Source organism: Triturus cristatus, chromosome 6 (genome assembly GCF_964204655.1).
Source record: "Triturus cristatus chromosome 6, aTriCri1.1, whole genome shotgun sequence".
Taxonomy (NCBI): Eukaryota; Metazoa; Chordata; class Amphibia; order Caudata; family Salamandridae; genus Triturus; species Triturus cristatus.
Window position 1 is genome coordinate 928,386,359 of NC_140589.1, and position 27,143 is coordinate 928,413,501.

The window sequence follows — 27,143 nt, forward strand, 5'->3', positions numbered from 1 at the left end:
GGAAACACCTTAAAGATGTTGTGTGTCCAGTTTGGTTGTGGAGACATTTTGTGAGGTTAGGAGTAGGGGGAGGAGAGTGGGGTTTCATTCACGAAGGAGGGCATAAGATGTTAAGTCCTCAGTTATTGTTTGTGCTAGACAAAGTGTCGGGCAGATTACATTTACCAGTTCGTAATTGTGGAACACATTTCTATAGGATTGGGGCGGGTATGGAGGCAAGTGGGAGAGGGATTTCTGGAGCAGAAATCAAAGCACTGGTGAGCTGCAGGTCTTACCTTTTAGGGGGTATGCGCGTCCTGAGCTGGTATAGATGTGCAGTAGTGTTTAACATGTAGTTGTTTTGTTACAGGTGTATCCCTGTCCGAGCTCACCACAATGTTATGATTTAGATCTGCGGGCATTCTTTAATTAAGTTGGCAGAACACCAAGTAAAACAGAGGTCTTTTATCAGACAGATGCAATTTGACTATATTAAAGTTAAAATTAGAAGGTGGGTAAAATATATTACACTTGCATTAAACTTACGGCAAAGGTGCTATTTTGTGACAGAGTAACCCACCTTTCAAACTCTAAATTTGACCTAATTCCAAGCATGTGCGACTCAGGTACAGCAGCAATACTTCATCATATGAAAAAAACATAAAAATGTATTTGCAGGTGAGTTGTGCAAGGTCATATTTATCCTTGGTTGTGAACATTTTTTTTTTTAAAGGTTTTAAATATCATTCACAAAAGCTTTTGGTTGCAGCTGAAAGATTTTCAAATATGCCCTACTACAGGCTCTTTTCTTTAAAACTGGCTTCTATATTTAACATTTCTTTATTCTCTTATGGTGTGAGGATTTTAAAAGAATGCAGCATACAATTAATCACATGCTCCAATGTAGTCAACCAAAACAAAAACTACAAAAAAGACACGCTTTATTTATTTACAAGGCAGTACATCTTATCAAAAGTTAAGTGCAGTTAACGCTGCACTAAATGCTCAAGGCAGCGGATTCAGTATAAAATGTTGTATTACAAAGTACAAAATCAGTCTCTCTGCTGTGCCATTAAAGGTTTGGTGAGGCAGTAATATGCAAAAAGAAGTATAAAACAAAGGCACCGAAAGAGTAAGCATACATTAAATTCACGTAAAGAAACCCTTTTGAAAACGTAACCGGGCAACAATAAAACACAGCGCTCTCCCAAACATCTGAAGGTGCAAGACATGCTGTTTGCATTATAAAAATAATTAGAAAAAAGCTCTCCCAAAGAACAGTGTTTTAAAAAAATGTTTCATACAAAAGTAAAAAAAAAAATACATAGTTATGAAAGGCTAGTGCATAGTCGATTAGCTACCACCACGACTGTTTTTCTTTCTTAAAGCTGTACTGCACCCTGTACACTAAACTGCATGTCTACATGCTAAGTAGTTTCTAGCAGCAACAAAATAAAAAATAGAACATAAAAAATACTCAATATCCATTTGGCATTTTACAAAAATTAAATTATTGAATAAAAATATAATTTGTTCTCCATAAAAACTATGTCTTGTACAGTAATCACTTCCAAGCAAGCATGTAAATATTAATTACAAAAAACAAACACGCACGCATGTATAATGGTTTCGATTGATATCCAAGTCAAAGAGTACTTCAAATATTGCTGCTGTTGATCTTAAGTAGGCCTCTTCTACCCTCTCCCTTTCCACGTAGAAACAGCCTCTCTATAATGCTTTGACTGTATGATAATCTTTGTCTATGGAAAAAACTGGCCAAACATCTGTGCTCCAAGATGCAATACACACCGCCTTAGGAAAAAAAATATACAATACTGGTGAAAAAGTCAGCTTGTTCTCTTATAAAAAAGGAAACATGCCTTCTTTTACTTTTATTTTTTTGTAATAAAAGAAAGTGTGTCAACACTTGTTTGTAATGCATTACCTATCCATTTAGGTAAGTCTGGCATTTGTCCATCCAACCCCATTTTAGTCGGCTGAATTCCAACAAAGAATATACTCAGTAGCCGGGTATGCTCTGAGGTGCTCCCAAACTGTTGTACCACAACAAAATAAGCTCTTCTCCCAATCATGAAAGCAGTGTTCACGCGAAGGAAGTTTGAATTCCTAGTCCATGTGAAGTGTTCTGAGAATCGTAATGCTTGTCTAGCAGCCCCGGTTCTTCTCACATGACCATGGTCCGCTTCGAGAATACGTTCATGTACTTGAGAAGTTGCTCCGTCGACATCTTCTGATCTTCCATCTTCCCACAAGACATAGCTTCCCAAGTGTTGCTGAGCTGCTATGAAAAATAACCACAAACTCAATTACTTTTTATGTATTTCATTTTTCTGTAGCGCAGGCATTTTAAAAGAAGAACATCCGCTCAATTCATCAGGTTGTATCTATAAGTACAAAGCAGTGCTTTAAATGGGCCGGTACTCACCGGTACTGAGTACCGACACTTCCAAATTTTCTAGCCCTCAGTGCCAGTACTTTTTTTAGTCAGGGAGAGTACCGGTACCCTGATTGATGGCACGGAAGGCTCAGGTTCTGTATCCCCCTACAACGCAGGACTGATGCCTTTTGACTTTTGCAGAGACGCTGGTAAAGTCCAGAGGCGCCCCTTTGCAATTCCTCGCACTGCAGGGGTTTGAGAGGGCTTGGGTCACACGCTGTGATTAACAGAGTAGGGTCTAGCCAGACCTTGCACTGTTGATTAAGAGTGTAACTACCATTCGGCCCAAATGCTTTAGCCCCCTCCCTCACCCCACCAGCTCCCTCTCCGTCAGGTGCATGAAATAGCCTGGGCTGGTGCTGTACTGGCCACACTTAAGCGAGTGGCAGTTCGACACACTCATCTACCTTTTCTTTTCATGTTTGTTTTTAACAGCACAGGAGCTGCTTCCCTTGGTGTGCCCCATCAACTAATTGCTGCATTTACATAACAGCGAGGGATCCATGGGTGTGAAAGTAGCCCTGCCCAAAGAGCAGTGCATAGCAGGGAACGCCAGCACTCCAGAAATGACCTCCTGTGACAACTGGCAATGGAGCTGGCTGGGGGGGAACAAGATGATGTACATAGAAGGAAGGGGAGGGAGGGATGTAAAAAGGTGAGGTGACAGCTGAAGTTAGGATTGGCACTTTATTTCAGTTAAAAGTACCAGTTAATTGTTCAGGTCTAAAATCGGGGCTTAAAAATTGCATTTTAACAGAAATTAGTGCAGAGTTGAAAATCTGCTGTATTTCTTGTTAACTTTCATTATCGTTTATAAATATATATATATATATATATATATATATATATATATGTATGTATACGGAAATACTTTTGCACTTTTGAAGTGATTGAATGATTTATGCTTTTATTTACTGTTATATATCATATTATGTAACACCATGTCTTGCCCTTAGCCCCTCCCCTGACCCCACCCACTTGACACACCTCTAGCTCATTTTAATGAGTACCTGCACTTATTTTTCCCCATTTAAAGCACTGGTACAAAGAATTTATTTACAGTACTGAGAGGTGAAGTGAAATTGATATATAGTTTTTAAATATGATACTTAGTGGTGATAAAGTTGTCCAGAAGAGAAATAATCAGGTGAAAGGGTCACGGTTGGTAATTACAGTACATAGGACTTAAGCTGGTGGTAATTATTATTGGCCGAAAGAGTTATCATCATGAGTAGACAAAACACAAGTGGAAGAGGGAAGGTGAGGACAATATTAGGGCATCCTAAAAAGAAAGGTTAAGGGTAGGCATAGGCGAAGTACGTGGAACTCCCCGAAGTGACAAAAAAACTTGACTGAGTTCCGCAAGTGGTGGCGTGCAGCGCGAACTGACGTTTGCGCTGATCTTCCTGCCGCTCGAGTAGAAATTCTACCCAAGCGTCAGCTTGCGCTCGCCACAGTTGGCGAGCGCAAGTGAGGATAAAACTCTGAATGCACTATACAGAGTGAAGTTTTCTACACTCGTGAGCTCCGCAGAGCACCGAGTACAGAAAACTCCACAAACTCACCGAATGGAGCAGAGTTCACCGCCCAGGCCTAGTTAAGGGGTGAGCAGGATTCTTCTTACCTACGTGGTCAGCAAGACTCCTGAATCCAGATACTATGTGGTGCGGTGTAGATAGGTTTCAGGATACGTTAAACTCATTTGGGAGTATGTGGTTTCTCAGAATACTTTTGAAAGATGTGAAAAAGGGCTCCTGCCTTTTCGCAATGTGTTTATTATTCCTGGTTTTGAGCAAATTCTGAGTAGGGGCTGTATAATGTACAGACTAGAGTGAGGTTTCCTTTGTGAAATTATCATAACACCAGAGTTGGAAAAAGTAACAGTCAATATTTAACATCTTCTCCCATCTGACACTGTTGTCAAATTACTCTCTTCATTAATTAGAAGCCTTTTTATTTGGCAGGGTAAAATGGTATAGGGTTGGTGCGCCATTTAAATCAATGTAAGGATGGTGGCATCTGGTGCTACTAGGAACCGAAAAAACAAACAGTTTTCTTGAGGAGGCTTCTGAGCACATCATTACCAGCTCTCTTTAATGAATCAACAGGCAATTAACTGAAGTGGTCAGAGTTCTGGGCCTATAATTTACTTCTAGTACGTTCATGATGTAGAAGGGTGCTTGGTGGAAAGGCTTGTTCAAGATATTATTTTCATTGGATAAAGAGGCATGGAAAAGTGATCTGCTGGTATAAATGTAGGTGTCTTTTGTTGGTATAAAATATGATTTGCACAATTTTCAACTTGGACAAATCTAGAGGATGCTAATGAGCACCTCAGGTTTTAATATACAAGAACAATCTTTGTGGGACACTCTAGCACACAGAAGCTACCTGTGTTTCAATCATTTAAGGTCACACCTTGATGCATGGTGATTTAAAGGAAGGGATATTACATATGCATGTAGCACAACATTTTTCACTCAGCTTTTAATTCATCCAAGGTGATGTCATTATGAGCTATACAAAGGCTTGCACAGGGACTCATGCAGTGCTGCACAATTGTGTGCTCCGCCTCCAGCCCTTTTTAATGGGAAGTAAATCGTCTGGGTTACTTTGTACCACACAGGTGCATGCATAAAATGTTATTTAATTATCCATGGTGCATAACCTTGCTGCTTTCTGTTCAATAACAGCTCTGCTTATTTATAACTGAAATTAATACTCCATTCTGCTTATGTTCGTTTATATTTTTTGTCTGTATGAACTAGAATAGTGCGCTTTTGGTGTGAATGTATCTATGTGTTTATTAGGCCTGGGCGGTAAATTCCGTTCCGCTCGCGGAATTTGCGTAATTTCGCGTTCCGCGGAGAACGCGAAATTGCTAAAAAGTCTGCTTTTCGCGATTTCGCGAAATTTTTGCTTGTTCGCGATCTCAAAATGCGTGTTCGCGAGATATTTCTCCCCGAGCACGCAAACAGCAATTGTGAACAGGAAAAAAGCATCGCGAACAAGCAATTCCGCGTGTTCGCGGAATTTCTGCGTGTTCGCGGAGATTTTTTTACCGTTTCGCGGAGATTTGCGTAACGCAATTCCGCAAATTCCGCCCACCCCTAGTGTTTATACCATTGTAGAGAATGTAATCTTTTAGGACGGCTGTGGAGCGTCTCTCTATTTCTTTAATACGCTCACTTTTCTTTTTTCTGCCTCTCTTACTTTCAGCCCACTACACATGTTATGTCCAGACAAAGAGCAGGAAAAAGCAGAGAGACCATAACATTCTTGGCTTGTTGCATTATGCAGTGAGCAGATTACAAACATCTTGCGGCTTGCACCCTAAATTCCATAAAATGGGACTCCCACAGTGGTCTCATAGGGCCCACGTATCAAGTATAGAGAATCTACATACAAAGAAATGAGAAGCCCCCAACTTGCCCCTAGGATCCTCCCCACCCTGAATTTCATCCCTGACTACCATACTGCCTTTAATGCTGTCTGCTTCGAGCTTTTCCAGTTAAGTCACCTGATCACTTGTGCAGCAGCTGCACTTGGTCCTCAAATGCCCACAGCATCAGTTCCTAAAGCATGTTTCACGCAATCCTGTCACCTGAACAAAATGAGATGCAACAATACCTAGTCGCTCTCCACTTGTTCACACTAGACAAGCACTGGTCCTTTATTCCATCATGGATCCACAGTGCCCATGGAATGAAACAGTCGACACTGAGAGTTGATCTCTCAGGAAGTGTGCAACAATCCCGCTTCTGATTTAGAATACAGATATACAATTCTGCAGGATGGCCACGAAGGCAGATGTGTATTTCTGTAACCACAAATTCTCATCGCATGTCCACGGTGCACCCAATGGACCTGTGAGACGGGAGGCGAGCCTGTAAGATTGCAGACAAATGGAATTGTAGAGATGTGTCTGGGGTGGCTCCTCGCGCAATTATTGTTGGTATGGCACCTACACAATTCTAACTCCTGACATACACTCCTGAAAGGAATTGTAGCCGTGCTCAGCCGCATTGTGCATATGAGTTTAACCCCATGTGGATAAAATAGAAAATCTGCAGTTTTTGCCGCCTCTGTCAATGCAGTGCAGCAGTGTCTGCGTGCTTGGCGCGTCCCTGCTCTTTCTCCTGCCAAGACTTTGGGCAAAAGACAAGGAAACAAAGAAGTAAAATCATTAAAATGTAATTGCATGTTCAGAAGTTTCCCCATTCCATTCAGTCTGGAGTTTCCTGTTCTTACATTTCTTGTTCTGCATCCTCACTTGCAGCCTTCACATACCTGCCCGATCAAGCGCCCCCCACAGCCGAGCCCTGCGCTTCATGCCAAGCTGGGCTATTTGTTTAGCTGGATTTCTGTATTGGCGTGCGCAGGGCTTGAATAGTCAACAAAACGTGCATCCAGGAAGGTCTGTCATAATTAGAGCGAGTGCTGTAAATCCAGTTCTGCAGATCTCTGCCCCTCCCCTCGCCAGCCGCCCCCTCTCCCCTCCACCAGACAGGGCCCTGGTTCCTCTTTGTCTCGGCAGCACCCCAGGCAAATCCTTCTCCTGGCACCGGGGATCTTTTATTTATCCTGTAACGTGTGCTCTGCTGCCCCGCGGGTCAGGAAGAACTGTAAACAAACAGTCAAGTTCAGACTGGGCTATCCTGTCAAAGCGCGCTTGCTGAATAAATGTCCCCTTTATAGAGAAATATTAAATAATAACAAGCGCGGCAGGGAGATGTCACCGAGCATGGTCACTGCCAGGAACACCTTATTTCTAGACCTTTTTGTTGCTTCGCTGGCATGAAATTCTCATTTAATCTAACAAAAGCGAACAAAAGTAACAGCAGATGTCCGTCTCCTCTTTCTAGGTTCCTGTGAGAAGCTGGCCACGCCACCGTGCAGTGGAACCCTCACTTTTGTACCCCTCCCACCGAGGGTCTCACAGTGAACACAGAAACCTCTAGGCCTCATTGCGCTATCTTTGCATCACCAGCAGTGAGAAACAATATGTATTCCAAGATGGGCCCTTGTTCGATGATGTCTAGTTGGGTTTTGAGTCCCAGCGTGACATCTTTCACTGACTGGATCTACTGAGATCAAAGCAAAGAGGAACTACACATTCAAATTGTTCGCCCACATTCTGGTAGAGTCCCCACCACTTATGAAGCATAGAAAAAGATACAGTGTCACTGGCAACATGGCAGGTTGAGCCCCAAAAAAGAGGTGATCAACCCAACTGGAAACCAATGACAACACGGCCTCCGCACACGTGAGGACAGGGAATGTAAATGTATGTGTTTTTTGTAAAGCGCGCTGCTGCCCTGAGGCGTTGTGGCGCTGTAGACCGCTGGGGAACCCGTCCTGGCTATCCCTGTGAGATGGTCCCTCATGGGTATCTCCAAGGTGAAACCAGGCATCCCCGGCAAATGTGGGGGGCCGTTGTGGAGATGAGGCAAGCTAATGCCCAAAGTTGCCGAGTGTGATCCCTGGTTAGAGTAGGCACCGAGGCGAGAATTATCGAGTCCGCTGGCCCTGGTCCAAGACCCTGCCGTGTCGGGAATTGAACCCTGGTCCCGGGCCGTCCTCTGCTTTCGGGTCTGCTGCCTCTAACCAGTGAGCCACACTACTCCACTAGTACTAGGGAAGGCAACAACACGGTGAGATCTGAAAATCGCTTGCTCCAGAGCCAACACACAACTCTGAGTTTTTGTACTCAATGATCATGTTACATAAACTGAAATTGGGGGAACCAACACGAAAATCCAATGTGATACTTGTGTAATATGGCGAGGAGCACAAATGTCTCTGTCCAAGTTACAGAAAAGTTTGCATTACAGCAAAAGCGGGAAACATTACAGCGGAACTGCTGCCAAAACACATGCAAGATGCTGTTTTGCTTATAAATCATATTACAAATGTTATAAAGAATTTATGGGACAAACTCTAGTCCATAATAAACCGTTTAAAAATACAGGAACCTGATTTGCACTCATATGGAACATTTCGTAAGAAAAATGAAACTACTAGTTTTGCCTCAAATGTAATCTCATAATTCACATCCGAAAAAAATAACATTTTATTATTTTTCTTAGTTTAAAAGTAGCAAAAGTAATGTTAAATCTGCGTAGTCTACGTTTAGCTCAGTTTTTGCATCAGTGCAAAGTTTTGGTGACATGAGACTTGCTGTAGGAAGGCTTCAGTGGTGTGGTTCTACTCAAACGTCTAACTAATGCCTCCAGGGATGGTTCTGTCAGCAAGGCAGAAATGTCAATAACACACCACCTTTGTCAGTTCAAATCCTTTCTATTGGCCAGCCCTTGCTACTGAAATATAGCTGCACTCAACTACTCCGACAGAAAAATGCACCGATTGCAAATGCCCCATTTGTTGTCTTTTACAGATGCCCAGAATCGTATCTACTCCAAGTCAGACATTTTGTTTCGGTGATAAGACTGCTGAAACGAACCCTTGGAATTCCACGGCCTGAATCCAGGACAGTACATACGAGCAAAAAAACCGACTGTCTGACAAGTTAATAAATGCAGCCAATTCCGTAGGGTACCTTTAAAAAAAAAAACGCAACAACACATGAGCTTTTCATCCAATCTCTATAAAGTGTATTCTCCCAGAGATAAAAGCATGGATGATAAAGAAAAACACTTTGCCGTGTTAGATAAATAATAGTGTAATAATATCCCATGGGACCTGCCACCCTGCCTCAGAGGTTTGAATAAAAAATAAACAGTTTTGATCAGATGTGCTGCTCTCGCCTTCTTCCTCCATTTGGCGTGCTACTGAAGGACACGTGACCACTGCATGCCTTCATACATACATGAGAAAGAGCATGCTCTCAGCAAATCCAGTCATTTGTAAAGGAACAGTAAGCTCTAGCTCTAACTGGGGTTGTGGAGTAAGCTAAAGAATGATGGTGGATTAAACCCAGATCAGTTGACTGGGGTGGGGGGTGTGAGTGTTTGATTTGCTCAAGCGCTCCGTCCATCATCCCCTTTGGTGTCACTTTGTTTGCCCCAAGTTGGCAGGGTATGCCCAGACGTGGGTCCCTTGCTCACTTACTGTATTCAAGATAGCCTGGCTGATGAGGGTTATGAACCCGAAACCGGTCCCAGGATGCTGGTTTCCGGTCCAGGGAAGACATGGCTTGGCAGTTCGGGCTGGACTGATCCCATGAGGCACAGGGTCAGACTGATTTGCATATGGCCATGTCTGAACTGGGGTGGTGGAGTGACCTAAAGAATGATGATGGATTAAACCCAGATCAGTTGACTGGGGGCGAGTGTTTGATTTGCTCAAGCGCTCCGTCCATCATCCCCTTTGGTATCGCAGTAAGCTCTAGCCTACATGGTGAAATACCCTTCTGTGAAGGCATGCTAGTCAAGTTGTTTCAAAGAAAGGCTCTTTCCCAGGAACTCTTCAGTTTCTATGTGCATGCTAGTACACCAAACACCCTACATCACCTTATACCATAGCTATTAGTATGTAGTCCAGGTTTCTTGAATCATATCTCTCCAGATCTTATAAGTCACATCCTTCCAAACTGCAGAAGCTCTAATTTTGGAGGGGGAGGTTTGGAACTAAAACTGTATGCAGTACTCCCAGAGTACTTAGCCGTGGCTCAGAGGCTGCATATCAGGAGGAATGTGGCGGAATTCCATCAGAATGGCACTGTGCATTAAATTAATTCTGCCTCGACACTGTTACGCAAGCCCACAGTAGTCCGACATTCCATGATCTGTCACATAGATCAGCTACTGTATGACCATAATGTCCCAAGTCGTACCAAAAAGGCACAGTTGATTTTATGCAGTCAGCCTTTTGGACTCCTAATGATATCTGTTTCATGATAGAAGCTGAGCCAGCGATGAAAGAACCATCTGCCTCTATGCATCTAAGGTCATGGTATCAGTCAGTGGGTCTTAGAAGGGGAATGCTTCCTCCTTCTGCAACCAAAACCCTAAGAGGGAGTGTGAGCTGTTTCCACTTCCCAAGTCCGATGGCTGTTTATACAAATGAAACAAGCCTTACCGGAGCCAGTGAGAAAATGTCAGCTGGCCCAGGCTCTTGTGCTAGGACAGCAACACGCCGCTGAGCGGCTGCTCAGCCCACACCAGTGTGAGAGGACATCCTGTCCCAGTCAGCAGTCGAATCACAGGCAGCAAGCAGGTGGGAGGGTGACTCAAAAGAAGACATCTCACAAAACTGCAGGATTGTGCTTCTGGGGTTCCCCTTCGCAGGAATGCAGCTGTGGGGTGCTAAAGAGGGCAGTGCTGCCAGGGCAGCCAGCAGCCGCGTGGCAAGGGTCGAAAGTACTACAAAATGGGCAGCGCTAATGAAGAGCTGTTTTTCAGGAGGAACAAAAACTGGACCAATGGCTTGATCAGGGGCAGGTCCCTCTTATTTGTGGTCTGCTTCCATCCATGCCTTGAGCTATGGTCCTGTTGCAACCACTACACAGCCATGCACATAGGGACTTCAAAGTAGTGTGCAGTAAAACTTTAGAAGGATCCCACTGTGGAGAAGGTCCAAGGCGCAAGTGGGCAATTCTTAACAGTTTTCAAACCTTGGAGATTTCGATGGGGTGGAATATTTTAGAGGTGTATGGCACAATATTGAACAGGAACATTTAGCGTTTTGCTTAAAAGGAGCAACAATTGTAGAGAAAAAAACTGTTCTCTGTTCCCTGTTCTGCACCTGAAGTAATCATTATCACCAACAATGGGCATTTGTGAACCTTCCTTTGTTTGAGGAAGTCTGCTCTGGTTTTTAGACCTATTGTTACAGAATTCTCCGGATGGCCACTTTAAGAACTTGCTTAAAAGTAGTCTGGAGGGGTACATGGAAATTATCACACCTGATAAGGTAGAATAACCTTGAGTTGGGATTTCAGCCGTTGTAATAAATTACACCTATTCCATCTTGATGGCGAATATCCTTTGGATGTGGTGTAGTGCGCCAAATCTGCAAGTTCTTGTAAAAACAGAGCCTTCCCTCCGTTAAAGTCCGACTCCTAACTAGCTTCTACCTAAACCATACTTTTGAACCTCTACAAAGCGCCATGAGACTTTCAGGTGATAGGTTTGCGCTAAACAAATATTCCTCATTTGATTTGATTAACCTGTCGAAATTTATTGAGAATGCTGGTTTATCACACCCGTTAATTATCTAAAGCGCTAAACTCCGCGCAATTCGGATTTCATACTCTTGTTTAACGATTAGAGGTGGAATTATTCAACACTTGCTATTAGACCCTAGAGAAGGGGCCTTCAATTCTAGGAGCGAGTCCCACTAGGGGGGTCCTCAAGTGATCATGGGGGGACGCCAGGCTCTGTCCAAAAGAAGCATATGCCATAACCGTGCTTGGTTTTAAGCAGAAACAAATGAGCAGCTTGCTGCTCTGGAATGGGCCACCACCAACATTTTCTCGTTTATATCCTAGCTGGGAGTATGTGTCAAAAGAGAAGGCACTCCAAATTTTCTTCAAACCCCCCCCCCCCCTCCCTCCCTTTTTAATAATCACAAGGTGGATACTTGTACGCGTTAGTCAGGCCTGCCAGGCAATAATAGCATGTTTGGCAAGGAGCAGAACTTAACTGCAAACTTTAAATAAGTGTAGACATATTGAAACATCGCCAATTTTATAGAGTAATTGTGAAACATTCTGAAGGGGGGCCCAATGATTATTTTTTTGTGTTTCTCAGGGGGTTGGAGGGGGGGGGGGTGGCATTAAAACATTTGAAGACTACAACCCTAGAATCTTCAGTTGCGCACACAACCTCAGGTCTTCAAACGTCATAACGTCCGAAGGAGGCTGTGATTGGCCAGTGAATGCTGGCCCTCCACCCAGTGTCCAATCAAAGCACTTCGAGCGCCTGCCCGTTCATGTACTCAAGCCCGCCTGAATCTCAATGCCTACCTGCAAAGGGCTGGCCAAAGGCCTGTTCCTCGGCGCTGCGAACGCCCGACGGATGTGTTCCTCTTTCTCAGACATCATGAGAACGGAGCTGGTGAGGAGATTCTGCCAAAAAAATAAAAAGTGTAATGAAACGTGAGCTCGAGCCTCTTTTGCCAGGCTGTCTGCTGGGGGGTGATTAGGACGCGACTGACCACAAGCTGCGCCAACCCCACCCTTATCAGCACATGTGTGTGAGACACGCGGCGCTGTTTTCAAACACACCTAGAGAATTGTAATTTATGTCTCCAAAGAATGTTATCACAGTAGTCTGGAGGGCCTCCGTTTAGAACAGCTAGCTGTGTGCGGAAAGCTGGAAATGGAGGCAGACTCCCTACAGTAAAGTTTAAAAGGCATAAAGCCATGATCATATCGGTATCCCGAAGATACTATGGACAATGCAAGTAGATTTTAAATGACTCCACGTTTGTGCATGCTACATAACTCTACATGAGGATGCTGCTTCCTCTAAACATCTGACTTCACTGATAGACAACGTACAGGTTTCACGGAATTACCCAAAAAGGGAACAAGCATTGGCAAATTCAATTGGTTTGGCTTTGAGGAACAATCCATCACAGTCCACGACAGCCAATGGATGAAGTGGGCTGAACCATTTCCCCATGTTGCATGCTGCCGAGGGTGGAGGCAACACGTAAATAACACTTCAACAGGCCAATGCATGAGCTTATGAATCTATGTTAACATATATGTAGATATTTTATTTTATTATGGATTTTTGGGGAAACAGGCTGGAGAGACAGCTAAGACCATCTCTAGGCCAGACCGAAAGGGTAGCCAAACTAACATTCTTAAACTGTGCACGAAGTCATACATTACTGGACAGGGTTGAGTGAGGCTTTTTGATAAGTATTTTCAGCCCTCAGATGAACTGCAGCAACAGTCTCTATACTAAACTGATGGCAGCTTTATCCTGATTGTCTCTACACAAACAATGCCAGAACTGTCACAACCTCCTGAGGCTGCTGAACCACAGAATATGGTCCATTGTCACTGTTTACCAAGGCCACCTGCTTACTATGCGACTTCTGCTCTACAATCAGAAACACAACATTCAAATGTCATATAAGACTTCAAAAATACACAAAAGGTGGATATCACTCATTTATCAAATTTAGTAGTTCTGCTCTATACTGATGCCTGCTGATAGCTCCTCTTACAACAACTGCTGCCCCTGTAGTGATTCACCAAAACGTTAGCTAGAACTGCGCCTTCCACTGCGTGGTTCACGAATCGCAGCCAGCGTTGTATCTCAGAGTGAAAAGAGGATATCTATAAATGTGGTGGTGGGATGTAGCACATACCGGCACGTCATCCATGGCACACGACTGTGTGAAAAGCTGCGTGTTCAGATTTTCTCCCTGCCATTGACTGGAACAGAAGAAACTTCTTGATTTCTCAGTTGGCGACTCCACCTATAAAGAGAGTGGACATGTTCAAATTCATCACTATGCTGCAGGCAAATGTACACCAACCTTCTCTTTGAAGACCCTATATGAATCTCACGTTCTGTGCTAAAAACAAACATGGAGACTTTGAGCCCTGGCATCGGAGGCCACCAGCCTTGTTGGGCCCAGGTTGGCATTAGAACCGTAAAATGGCAGCTGTTCACAGTAAATGGTGCTATGTTCTGCCTACAGGACAGGCCACACCTGACAGCCCTTGAAAATAGTTGTGATCTATCACATTAGCTGGCTCATATTTCAGTAGTCCTCCAAGTTTTTGTTTTGGTTGGCGAGTCAGGTGGAGAATAGGCCTATTTCATGTTACTTTTTATGTAAGTATCCTCTGACAGAAGAAATATGAAATTAGCCAAATGCCAGCCATTCAAGCCACACACTTCTGCAGCACCCTACCTTTAGCTGCCAGTCCAGCAAATTTAAAGGTCACAGTTCAGCAAAAGTGATTTCATTTCAGCTTCAATCATCACCTCAAAGATTCGCCAGTTCTAACGTTTTTGCAAGAGACTGTTCGATTTTGACACCAAACTGAAAAGTATTTGTAAAAAATATGGAAACTTTTTTTTCACCTCTTCCCGATTTCCTTTTAAATTACTCATTTTCCAAACGAGTTACACTTGGGTGACACACTGGATCTGCGGTACACCTGGGGATTTTGTAAAGGGGGTGAAGCAGGTAACTACTACCAGCCCCATTGGATTACTGGACCGCTTGTGCATGGAGACAGCTCTTTTACCAGCTCACCTCTTGTTTGATTTTTTTCAGCAGGGGCAGGTCGTGAGCATGGATGTCGGCCACGATGCCGGATTCATCTGACTCCTGTTTGATTACTTCCTGTAGGTCGTCTGCCAGGTGGGTGGGCGTCTGAGGCTGTAGAAAAGCAAAAGGTGTGTTAGAGGCAGTGTGCATCCTCCTAAACCTTGCGATGCCAGCCTCGGCCGCTTCTGTGCCCCAGCACCCGAGCGCCCGCTCACTCACCAGCATCTTTAAGGGGCCATATTTGAGTTCCTGTGCTGCTAGTGCATTTTTGAATGGAGTCGGCGTTCTCGGAGAGCTTTCCAATAGTGATCGCTTCATGGCTGGAGTCCTGAATCTGTGACCGGAAGTAAAAAAAATAAAATTTAAAAAAATCAGTTGGGGGTGACCACATTTTACACTGCAACAGTGAAGCTTCATGGTGCAGGCTGGAGTACGAAAGCACGCCTTTACTCTATTGCAACCCCTATACTGGGCCTCCCAGGAAGATATATCACGTGAGCCATGGTGGGAGGAAATATTGGTTTCAAGCAGTCAATTAGACAGGCAGAGTCTTGGAGTGCAAGCAGCACCCTTCTCACTCAGCTGATATTGTAGCTGGTAAACACTGCATTCAAACAGACACCAGTGTGGAGGGCCCAAAATTCAACCACCCGCATGAACTATGAAAAATACCAATGTAGTACAGTGAAACGACAGCTTCTGCACACAGCCGCAACTTGGGGGAGACAGGAAGGAGACAAATCAGAAGCAAGGTACTGTATGAAAAGGAAAATGTGGTCCCTGGTTCTGTTCTCTAATACACACTCACTCTCAAGGCAGAATTACACACTTTCCCCTTCTACTGTCATGTGTCTGCCACGGTTTGTACAACATCCCCTCCCTCTGTGTGGATCCATTCTGGGGGGTAGTATAACATAGAAAGCACTGTCGTAAAGGACCTACATGTTATTTTCCTTCTGTAGCCTGGAAAGGTGGTGCAGCGTGGATGCCCCAGCAGCCTTGTGCGCACACAGCGGCGTGGACGTTAGTGTAGGTTGGTCCATGTCCAGGCTGTCGTGCGGCGTTGAGGTGTTCAGGAACTGTAATCATAGCAAGAGCAAAGAATTTACATGTCTGTGTGGACCCATCTTGATAAATGTGGTAGAAACCAAACAGATTGCAATTTTTAGCATAATCATCTTTCAAGCCAACCAAACCGCTCATTTTTCCATCAGTGAAAGGGCAAACTAGAAGGTGTTAGATGGCAAGCAGGTTAAAAAGTCTGAGTGAATGACAGGATGAAAGCAAAGCACAACCACCATCACCCGAAAACCACCAGTGATTAAATGCAGAGACCAAGATGGTTAGAAAATTGATTTTCTAAACTCAACTGCCTGGTCCCACAGCAGTCGCGTGCTCTTAATGAAATCAACTTGTGCATCAAAGATTAGTCATTTCTCATGAAGCATTAGTTTCTAGACTGTTAGCACTCGAGTGGCTGCAGAGCGTTAGTATCAACTGTGCAAAAGTCTTAAATCTACCTGAGAGGGAGAGAAGAGTAGGCTTTTGATAGGGGAACGCTTGGGAGTTGAACGGCTGGTGTCTGCCTGAGCCCAGAAGTTGCCGTCGCTGGTGGCCAGCTGGCCGTCTGGCTCGCTCTTTTTGTGTACGGAGGCCACGCGGGGCGAGCCAGGTGGAGAGGCAATGAGGGAGCCGGCAGGTGAAGCGGGAGGGCCCTGGCACAGTACACTCTGACTCAAGCTGGTGCCAGCAGGTCCATCCGGGCTGCACGCACTGCCCTCCAGCTGTTGAGGCTCCGTGGCTTTGCCCAGCAGACTTGTGCTGGGCGAAGCATCTGCTTCTTCCACGAGGTCAACACTGCTGACTTCACCCCATGTTGAAGGATCCTGAAACAACCAGGGAGGTACGCAGCTATCAGACAGTGCGATGGCGCCACCTCAAAAAACAGTCCTGGCAACATGGTGAAAGACGAAAACAAGCTACATGTGTGCACTGATAAGCCTCAATCCACCCTAACTTCCGCTCTTAATACTGTCTCAATGATATAAGTTATCATCTAACGTTCCTATTGGGCAAATGAGGAACAAAGCTATCCATCTCTTGGAATGGACAATCAGTAAAGTCAGCACTGATCCGGGACAATCAATTGACATCGCGCTTAGTATGTGCCGAACTACATGCAAAATAAATAACAAAAATACTGCTAGTACTGCAACAAATCTTAACTTATCTTAAGAAGACACATCTTGAAGTGCAACAAAAAGTGTCAAGAAACTTTGTTTTCCTTGAATTAATCAATGAATTTATTTATTTTTTGATTTTTTGACCTTCCATTAGCCAGAACAATTTGAAAAATAATTTGAAATCTCTATTAATGACAGATTTTAAAACATTTATCCACACCATTCATTGATATACATCATGTACACAACTCATACATACCATTCATTCCTATACACAAATCATACTCATACATTCAAGAAATACTAATATCCCAAAGATATAGTTAGAAAACGAACATAAGAATCTTTCTATTTGGACCACAGAAAAAAATATTTGGACAAAGTAGTCTCAATATTTGTTTTTGAAATATTTGAAAATTCTTGTGGTCTCTTCACAAGGTCTACGCGTTTCGAGACCCCGTCTTTCCTGGGGCTCTCATCAGGACCTCAGGTGGAAGACTGTTAGAATCAGCCGATCTAACAAAGGATGTGACTTGCTTTACGCATTCCGTTGTAGGAAGATGGAAACTTGAGTTGTTTTAAAATGTTTGTCAAGCAACTGTATTGGCGAAATGCTCGCAGCGTAGTGCCAACTCGATAATGAGTGATGGTGTAATCGATGAAGTGGTCGGCTCCACTCCATTGAAAACTGCCATAGACGCAATTAAGATTTAGTTCCTTAAAGAATCTGAAGACCGGTTGACCTCGAAAAAAGAGAAAACGATTACACCATCACTCATTATCGAGTTGGCACTACGCTGCGAGCATTTCGCCAATACAGTTGCTTGACAAACATTTTAAAACAACTCAAGTTTCCATCTTCCTACAACGGAATGCGTAAAGCAAGTCACATCCTTTGTTAGATCGGCTGATTCTAACAGTCTTCCACCTGAGGTCCTGATGAGAGCCCCAGGAAAGACGGGGTCTCGAAACGCGTAGACCTTGTGAAGAGACCACAAGAATTTTCAAAAACAAATATTGAGACTACTTTGTCCAAATAATTTTTTCTGTGGTCCAAATAGAAAGATTCTTGTTCGTTTTCTAACTATATCTTTGGGATATTAGTATTTCTTGAATGTATGAGTATGATTTTTGTATAGGAATGAATGGTATGTATGAGTTGTGTACATGATGTATATCAATGAATGGTGTGGATAAATGTTTTAAAATCTGTCATTAATAGAGATTTCAAATTATTTTTCAAATTGTTCTGGCTAATGGAAGGTCAAAAAATCAAAAAATAAATAAATTCATTGATTAATCCAAGGAAAACAAAGTTTCTTGACACTTTTTGTTGCACTTCAAGATGTGTCTTCTTAAGATAAGTTAAGGTTTTTGCAGTACTAGCAGTATTTTTGTTATTTATGATTAGAGGCCCAGCTTTACTGTCTTTGGCCCACCTCCAGTGTTGGTTTTGGAACTACATGCAAAAGCAAGCAGGCATGATAAAGCACGCTTGAAGAACCTGGTTAGCGTTGCATGGAAGAAAGACTTACTTCCAATAAGGACCATAATCTAAAGCAATCAAAATGTTCTAATTTATTTGCTTCTGTCTAAAACAGATTTTACTCCCCTTTAACCAGAAGTCCCGTCGATCACAACCTAAGTAAAACACACAGTAATCCAAAATTGACTACTGTGAAACCTGAAGTAACCAGAATGTGTTCATGAACGTAAAAAATGGGGTAATGACCTCTGGCAGGGTCTTTTCACCATCCCAGTTAGCTGGCAAGCACAAGCAAAGTCCGGTATGTGAGATATATAAGCTCTATTAAGTTGAGAAAAGAGCCACTTTTGCCACAACAAGTCCCCAGCGCAAGACAGAATGAGACAAGCACAAACAATAGTGCAAAGGTAAACAGGTGCACGTAAACACAGACATACACACATGCATGTGTGAGCTAACACACATACACTCACGAAACTATTGTGTTTCATCCATGCTAAATGTTTATTTTGGTTTTTACACTGCACTGGGGTATTTAGTTCCCCAACTGAGTTCCCTCACAGTTGAACACGGACTCCCGTGGCATCATCTAAAATGCTCATGTACAACCACGCGGTGCAGCGCATGCGCACCTCACCTGCGCAGTGCTATCTTCATGGCTCGCGGCCTGCTAGCTAGCAAAAAAGAGCTTTATTTCGTAACCACAGGCAAGATAACAGGGCCTTTCTATGATTCATATTTTATATATTCATATGACGGTTCGTGGTTCTTAATGCGTTTTGTGGGTACTCTGCCTATCTCCCCTACAACTGCATCCCAAACAGACATGGGAGGGAATGGGCCACACATCTGTCTGCCTTCTGCTAGCATCCCCCGTTCACGCAGCAGTTAGTATGTTCCAGCCACCGGTCTAGGAGAGCCCCTGAGAAAGCCCCACTGCCCCTCTGTGCCCACTGGCGAGGCGGTCCCGGGCACTACTTACCGAGTCAATCAGCTGCAGTGTTTCGGCAAACTCTGCGAGGCTCTTCACGTGAGACAGGAGGTGGCTTTGGTTCAGCACCATGCACCTGGCCGGGGAGGCGCTCTCCTCAGGTAAGGCGCTGCTGTCCATTGGCGGGGAGGGCATGGGCTGGAGGTGCTCCCCCCGACAGGAAGTGGGCGCGCTGTCGCCACGAGGTCTGGAGCTGTCAGCAATCGCGGTGCTCTGCCAGCCAGAGAAACCCGAAGCATGAGTCTGCGTTTAAGGAAGAGGAAAAGAGAAAGGGAGAAGGAACTTAGCAATGCCATTGCACAAGGTGGTATATACTGATGGAGGAAAGATAAAAAGCCGTTGCATCACCCGAGAACACACTCTACTGAAACAGTTGTCAAGATGTTTCCTCTCTGCGATGCTTCGCTGTGTCCTAAGAGGTGGTATGTTGTCATCCTGCGAATAACTTTTTAACAGAGTGTGAAATAGGAATATGCACAAGTGTGTGTGGTGGATTACGACATTGAGTCACACCAACATGTGAGGGCCAGGCCACGGTAAAAGCCCCCCTCCTTGCCCTCCCCCCCAAGCAAATGTCCAGACTTTTTGCACAGTGCTGAAGGTCGAGTTCTCTTTGCATAAGGGACATGGTGGTGATAATAGGAATTTCAAGGCAGGGGCTTTCTTTTGTTATTTCTGTGTCCCGCAAAAGAAGGGTCACAAGAGAAAAGGTCAAACAGCGTTTAATTAGTGCTGGTGGCTGTGGGTGTTGGGGACCGGGCAATTCATGCCCCAAAGCACGACCGAGAAAGGCAGAAGGGGAAGAAAGAAAGTGGAAGAGAAAGATAAGAGAAGGTGACAAAAGTGTAAACAAGGGATGACAAAGAACCTGCAAGGGTGAGATAAAGAGGCAGAAGTGTAGGGTGTGGAATAAAGGGGCATTAGGTGAAATCCAAACTATGGAGCCCTTCCTTGTATTCCTCACCGACATTTGACAGCACCGTCGGCCGGCTCCTGACAAAACGTTGATGACCCTTCGTGTATTTATTTATTTTATAAATTAATCAGCGTGCTCAGATTCTTGTAAAAGACATATTTTTTAACAATCTGTGCGAAGGTGCAGGGATGAAGTGAACCGAATAAAACGTACATTAGATTAATTCACTAAAACATTACTTTTGCAAGTGGTCCTCATACATGTTTTGTACATTTTGCTGCTTGGATTCTCCCGGTTTCATTTAAAACTTTTATAACTAAAATAATGTAGATCTGACACGGACTCCCAGGGCAGAGGCACAGAACCTCTGGAAAGTTTTCCGTTCTCTTGCATCAATTAAGAGCATTTTGATCAGGAGGGAGGAAAAGTGTCTCTCAGAATACACAATTTTTTCACTAAACTCATCAATTCTTTAGACATTTTGATGCAATAATGCTAACAATGCTTTGCTATTTGGGCATTAGCCCTCACTCCTTTAAAGAAGAGATTATGCAACCCCCGCCATGATAAAAAGGTACAACATTAAAACCATGTGCGTAAATTACACCCAGGGGGTAAACGGATGCGTCTACATTTGTACGTAAGAGATGAAGTGGTGCAATTCTCATATTAAAGCATAAATCCATTTTCTATTACAGACTACCTGGGACATCACATTTATTCTAACAAAGGAAAACCTATATTGTAAAATGCTTCAAAAACGTTTGTTAACTGCAACTTAAAGGTCACCCTATTTGTACTAAGTGCCAAGACACCGATTCATCTATACAGAAATCAGAACCTACCATTAGAACAGTTTACATGAATGTTAATGTGAGATGTAATGGGACGGAAAACCACCAGCAAGTTTTGGAAGAAAAAAAATATACCCAGTCGTATAAATCAAAAGACGGGAAATCAACTAAGATCTTGAGGTCATTACTTAAGACACTCACTGGGGCTTCACATCATCACAATTCACTGTCAGGCTCTTCTTTGTAAGGTCAGGGGTATTTATAAAACAGAGTGTCAGTCGCCAATGTGTAGTTTTATAGTTAGATCAGCTTCCAGAGGAAAGACGTTTTTTGTTTCTTTAGTAACTTGTACCATTTAACGAATCTGCACAAAGATTTACACACAAAAAGTTCATCCACTTTCATTCCTTCATGGCAAACTTTGTACCAAGCCGTGAAGTGGGGCCAAGAAAAATAAGGGGCAGGGATCCCTAAAGTGCCATTTTACATCTTAATTTCCATAGAAAAATTTGCTCTCCGATACAAAAAAAAATGGCTGAACGAAATTACAAAAAATTTGGCAAAAAGTTAGAACTTTACTCAGAAAGCATGACTTTTGTTATTTGGTGGATATGCGTTTGTTTAGTTGTCTTTGAAAACATAGCATAGCAAAAGGTGCTTGTGGTCCGCATGACGGTGTCAACACTGTGAAAAAGTTATATATATCTGCAACGCAGGTGTCCAGATCTGCCCTGGCACAACCTGAAGAATATGTTGTGTAAGCCATTAGAGGTACAATGTTCCTAAGTACTGAAAAAAGTCAAAGGCCACATAAGGGGGCACGATGTGCGAACCTGGCCCCAGTCTGATTTGGGGGCTCCTAAAAAGTAATCCCCCCATAAGTCAAAATGTTGAAACAAAAAACAAATGTGGTTAGTGGGCTACCTGGTACCAATGCCTAGTGTTGTGGTACCCAACGAGGTACCTCCATGGGTACTGAGATCCCAGTGCTGGTACTAGGGAAAACAAGTATTGGCAAAGCCAATAGGTCTTGTCTTTGGGCGATCTATTGATTTTACCAATTGGGTAGAGGGGGCTACACAGAATGGGGTGAGGGGGAAGAAGTAGTAACATCGATGAGGGTAAAAGAAGCCAAATGCACACGGGGATGAGAGGGGAAGAAGCCAAATGGACCTGTGGTCCGAGGGGAAGAAGCAGCATGGATGGGGTTGAGAGGGGCAGAAGTAGCAGGAAGAGAGGAGTGGGAGGGGTGACAATATCATTCGCACCAATTAACAATTTACACCAATGTACTCAAATGCAATCACAAGTGCAATAAAATTGGGACGATCTAGCACAGACAGTGGGGTGCCTGCAGAGTCTGAGAGGCAACAACGGAGGAGCGGAGCGGCCTCTAGGAACTGCAGACTACGTTCCCTAAAAACCGACCATTAAAGCTCTTCTTTCTTGTTTAGCGCTACGGGAACAGGGAAGCTGGAAACCAATAACCAGCTGACACAGACGCTATTCCATGTCTGCCAGAGCCCGACGTAGCAGGAGTACGAACGTCTTGAGACATTAATCACCACTCAATATTTCAGTACCCAGTACGGTTAATTGAAGCGCTGAACACTGTGAGCTGTTGCACGCTCAAACAGCAATTAAGGCGTGAGTGAAAAAGTAGTGCAGTTAAAGAAAACATTTGACCCATATTAAAAAAAAGATCTGTGTAGCGGGGCAGTCGCCAGGGCGGGAACAAAACACCCACAAGGCGGGCCAAATGCACGCTTTTCACAAACGTAAACTATGGAATTAGCAAAGGCACGGAACGCAACCAATGAAAAGTCGTGGACGAGTGGTGGGTGTGTTCAAAAGCCACAGACAGAATACAGCATGCCTCACAGAGCAGCGCTTGCGTGCTGGCTCTAGGCTCGACCTAAAAAGGGTCTGTCAGAGGCCAGATCCAGTGGCAAGTCACTCTGTGCAGGCCATAGGCCTGTGGGTTGGATGTCTGGAGTGGGCTGGGCTAGGGGTCAAACCAATGCTGCGCAGCAGGAGGGAAGTGGGTTGGGTACAAGTAGGGCCACTGAAATTATGCAGCATGAGAGGGCCAAATCATGAGATAGGTTTGCGTAAATTATGCAGCAACAAAGGGTAAATTATGCCACATAATGTGTAACACTTTGTGATAAAATTACTTTATCCTTTTGTCATTTTTACACTTATTAACACTGTCTGGACATTGGTTGCACACTGTTAGTTCAGTTTACCAACCAAATATGCCAATATGCAACTTAAAGGTGGCCAGTCAACCTTTGCAAATGACCTTCCGCTGCACGGCAACACGTGCCACTGTGTTTTTAGTAACTTTTGAACCGTTTGAGCCAGAAACATTTTTTTTGTTAAAATGTGCAGATTATTCAGCCGATGATGGATTCATTGGACAAATCTACAATAATAGAATGAAATGCTGCAGCCACACAACTGCACTATTTCAGTGGCCCTGAGAACAAGGCCTGGACTTTTAAGAAGACAATTGTTAGTAAAAGGTTTATAGTCATACTGCATAGTTACTGTGTGCACACGTTTGAGTGCACATAATGGAAACAGTGTAAGCCCTGAAGGCAAGTGTGGTTGTGTATATTGAAAGTCATATGGTGCACTATATACAAACGAGTAACTTTTTGGGTGCAACTACTACTCCATGTTGAACAAGGTAACGTCTGGGTGCACCTGATGTGGGTTACAGGGTCAGGTTTCAAAGTGGGTTGTGGCTTAAAGATAAAGAATGTCGCAAAAAAAGTGTAAAAATAGCCAAAGCTTATGTTATCAATAGATTATCCATCATTGGATGCCTAGGCATGTGCCCAGGTTAAATAGTTGTAATAACGTGCTTTAAACAAATTCTATCAAACAAGGACATTTATAAAGTGTGAATGTTTATTTCTGGACTTTCCCTAAAGATTTTGAGGCATTAGACATCGCTAAATAATGTAGAATATAGCGATGGCCTACATAGAGGTGGTTTAAATCACACTAGGGCTGTAAGCATGGCTCCAAGGTTGTATGCCATTGCGCTCATCTTAGGAATGCATAGAGTGTATTTGACTATTGGTGACTGGCGAGTGGTGTTTTATCAGTGGCAAATGCATAGCTGTCAACCTCGAGCTAAAATCGTGGGGCATGTGATGTTTTTAAGAAAGTGATTCAGTTAGGGTGAACAGAATATGAACTCTTTTTTGAAGGGTGTTCAAGGTCTAAAGGTGGGGACATCATTAAAGTCTATGGAGGCATTTTGTTTGTTTGGCGGGTTAATATCAGTAAAAAGAGGGTACCAGCCACAAAATGTGCTTGATTTACAGATATGTTATATGTTCAGCATGTAGTCAAAGGTTATACACATTACCACTTGATTGATAAAAGAAAATTGGGCGCTGGTGTAGCTTGTTGAATTATTGAAAGTCCACAAATCTGATAGGTCGCTGTCACAATTATTGCATTGTGTCATCAGTGAGGTCATCAATGATGTCAATCCAGATATCAGCGATATCAATGACATCTTTATAACATGTCATGAATGTTGTAATATGTGGGGCCATAAGCAGCGTATGATGGAGGCGGAAGTTATAGTTAGTTGACTAAACTTCAGTGGGTTTATTTCGGTTTTTAAACTTTAGCTCTTATATCAGGTCAACAGCTAGCTCTAACCTCACTTTAACCCGTGTTTTTCCCATGAAAATAAATATATATACACACACACACACTTGCAACATTATTTTTTTGAACATGTAATCCACCTGAAATGTACCCGAATGAATTAACAAAAGATTTTGCACTTGGCGATAGCTTTAATGATCTGTGGATCTAGCGTCTGTGGATCTAGCGTACTCAATGTCACTTGTATATCCTGCCTTTTTCCTCTCTGTTCCCTATCTATGAATACAGTTTACATCAGTTCCATGAAGGGCCACATAAACAGAATCCCATCATTTCAGCCAAGTCATGCAACAGGAGACACTTCAAAAGGCTAGCAGAAAATAGTAGTGGCAAGTAGTGGTTTCAAGTACACGTTTGCTTGAATGGTTGACAAATGCTGGGGCTACCACTGGTTTCCAATATTATTTTGCATGAAGATGAAATGGAGTCACCATGGCCGGGATTCTTTAATAGCCAGCACCATTGAGAGGCATTCAGCCAGGCTAACGTCAAATTCGTCTTCCATCAATGAACGTTTCACGTCATACGGCACCATTCTATATGCAAAATAATGCATCAGCTATATAAACAGCTGAGAAGCTATCTTATACCACATCCACCACATAGCAGGTGAAAAGTGGTTACAACATCATAATTCCAAGCTCTTTTGAGCCTGTGTTATGCCCTTTAGGAATTCTGAACAATGCACCTCAATTGTGTGACATACATTCGTTTAAGTAAATTCATGTCAATTTCCTTTTCTCCTAAGCCAGTGTGCAGTAGGCAGTGTACATAATTTTAGTACTGTAGAAACATGGGCACACACAATATAATCATTAATAGAAATTAGCTTTACACCTAAGCAAATTAATTCCTTACTGGTAGCGTTTGCTGTCCTTTCAGCTCATTTTCAGTAGACATGAGAAGCATCTCCAACTCCTTTATTCGTTTTTCTTTTTCCGGGTCTTCGTCATTATAGTGTCTCTGAACGCAACATGTAACAGAAAAAGAGAACATAAGGGTTAATTTGCCACATCGGCGCTATAATGTGCCTGTAGGCTGAAGGCAAGTGTCATAACGCCAGGGTCACTAATTTCAGCTTACAAATTATTTTGTCAGATGTTACATGACTGCTGCTACCGTAGGGGTTATTTGCTCATTTACATTTTAAAAATCCCCATGTTGGCTTTCAGTTCACAGTACTCAAACCTCCCTCCCTCTCTGGACATGTTTGGGTTCTAAGTGTCTGAGTAATACTGAATAATATACAACTTGCGCATCACTCCCTCCAGCCCATGAAGGATCCCGCCCAAGCAGCCATTTTGTAGTTATTTACCTGGACAGCCGCAGTGCCGGACTGGGGCACGCTCACGATATTTACATGCAGCGCAACTGGATATGGAGCCTGCGTGCAGAGAGAATTGGAAAAAAACAAGACCATGGTCAAGACATGCCACCATCATCAGATTCTGCAACAACTCCCTCTCGTCCCCGTGTGTTGTACTTGATGCCTACTTCTACATTAAGCAATTTAGTAATCTTCATTACTAAAAAAAGCTGCTTTTTTCTGTAAGTGAAGAAAGGTGTTGCGGACAAAGTCTGCTCACGCGAGGCTCGAAAGTAAATTAAAAAATTGCAAAAAACAGTGAGCAGACTTAGTGGTCTATCAGTATGGCTGTGGGCTGGAGCGTGGTGCATCTTAAGTGGTACTGTCCACCTGAGATCTCATTTGGCGTGGATTCGGATAAGGTGAAGAGGGCCAGGGTGCATATGTTGGGAGCATTCCTGGTTGACTAAATAGAACAAGCAGGCTAGGTCTCACAGAGCCTGCAGTCTATGCTGTAATAGATATGACTAGCTGTGGGTAGTAGGGGTCTAAAGAAAGCGTGGAGTATTGGGAAGGGATAACAAACACATCTCTGTTACATGCGAAGCCAGCAAGTAAGCCAACAGGCACTCCCCAGCTCCTGCATCCTTGTCCCATTCTGTTGAAAGACAGAAAAAAGAACAAGAGGAATGCTGGGAATGGTACTCTTTTGTACTCCCAGAGGGAGGGGGTGGGGTAGGGCCAGTTTTCCTTCCTTCTTTTTTTCTGTCATGAGATAGTAATATCTCACTTTTTATGAATGGGACGAGGACAGGTGGGACTTGGGAGGTAATGGCATTTTCAATGGACTCCATCTAAAGTCCCCTAAATACTGACCTTTTGAAAATGTGATTTAAGTGCAAAGAATTGACATTTGCATGCCCTTTCAGAGTCACCTATAGTGAAAAATGTGTTACTTTTTGAAAAAACAAGAGTGGGTGAAAATAACAGAATGGACATTGCTAAGAGGGCCAATCCCTGTTAAAACCATAGTCATTCGGCTTCTCTTGATTATACGGCAGAGACCTAGAACTAGGTCTGTGTCGTCAACCCCACTAAGTGAATGGGAAAAGTGGTGCTGAACGCAGCAG

General features: G+C 43.4%; 1 protein-coding gene across 7 annotated transcripts in view; it reads right to left on the reverse strand.

Moving 5' to 3' along the window:
* Positions 1-903: 903 nt before the first annotated feature.
* Positions 904-27,143, reverse strand: part of MYB (MYB proto-oncogene, transcription factor) — a 41,306-nt gene continuing 15,066 nt past the window's right edge. For 2 of the 7 annotated variants that reach the window (XM_085611604.1, XM_085611603.1), the window contains 10 exons: positions 26,023-26,091; positions 25,566-25,670; positions 19,293-19,544; positions 16,162-16,527; positions 15,584-15,720; positions 14,861-14,975; positions 14,627-14,752; positions 13,727-13,837; positions 12,366-12,467; positions 904-2,281 (listed from right to left, as the gene is read on the reverse strand). In XM_085611604.1, coding sequence (XP_085467730.1) covers positions 2,165-2,281; positions 12,366-12,467; positions 13,727-13,837; positions 14,627-14,752; positions 14,861-14,975; positions 15,584-15,720; positions 16,162-16,527; positions 19,293-19,544; positions 25,566-25,670; positions 26,023-26,091 — 1,500 coding nt within the window. In that variant the 3' untranslated portion in view covers positions 904-2,164. The remainder of the gene's footprint in view (positions 2,282-12,365; positions 12,468-13,726; positions 13,838-14,626; positions 14,753-14,860; positions 14,976-15,583; positions 15,721-16,161; positions 16,528-19,292; positions 19,545-25,565; positions 25,671-26,022; positions 26,092-27,143) is intronic. The other 5 variants (XM_085611607.1, XM_085611606.1, XM_085611601.1 and 2 more) reach the window with 4 other exon arrangements.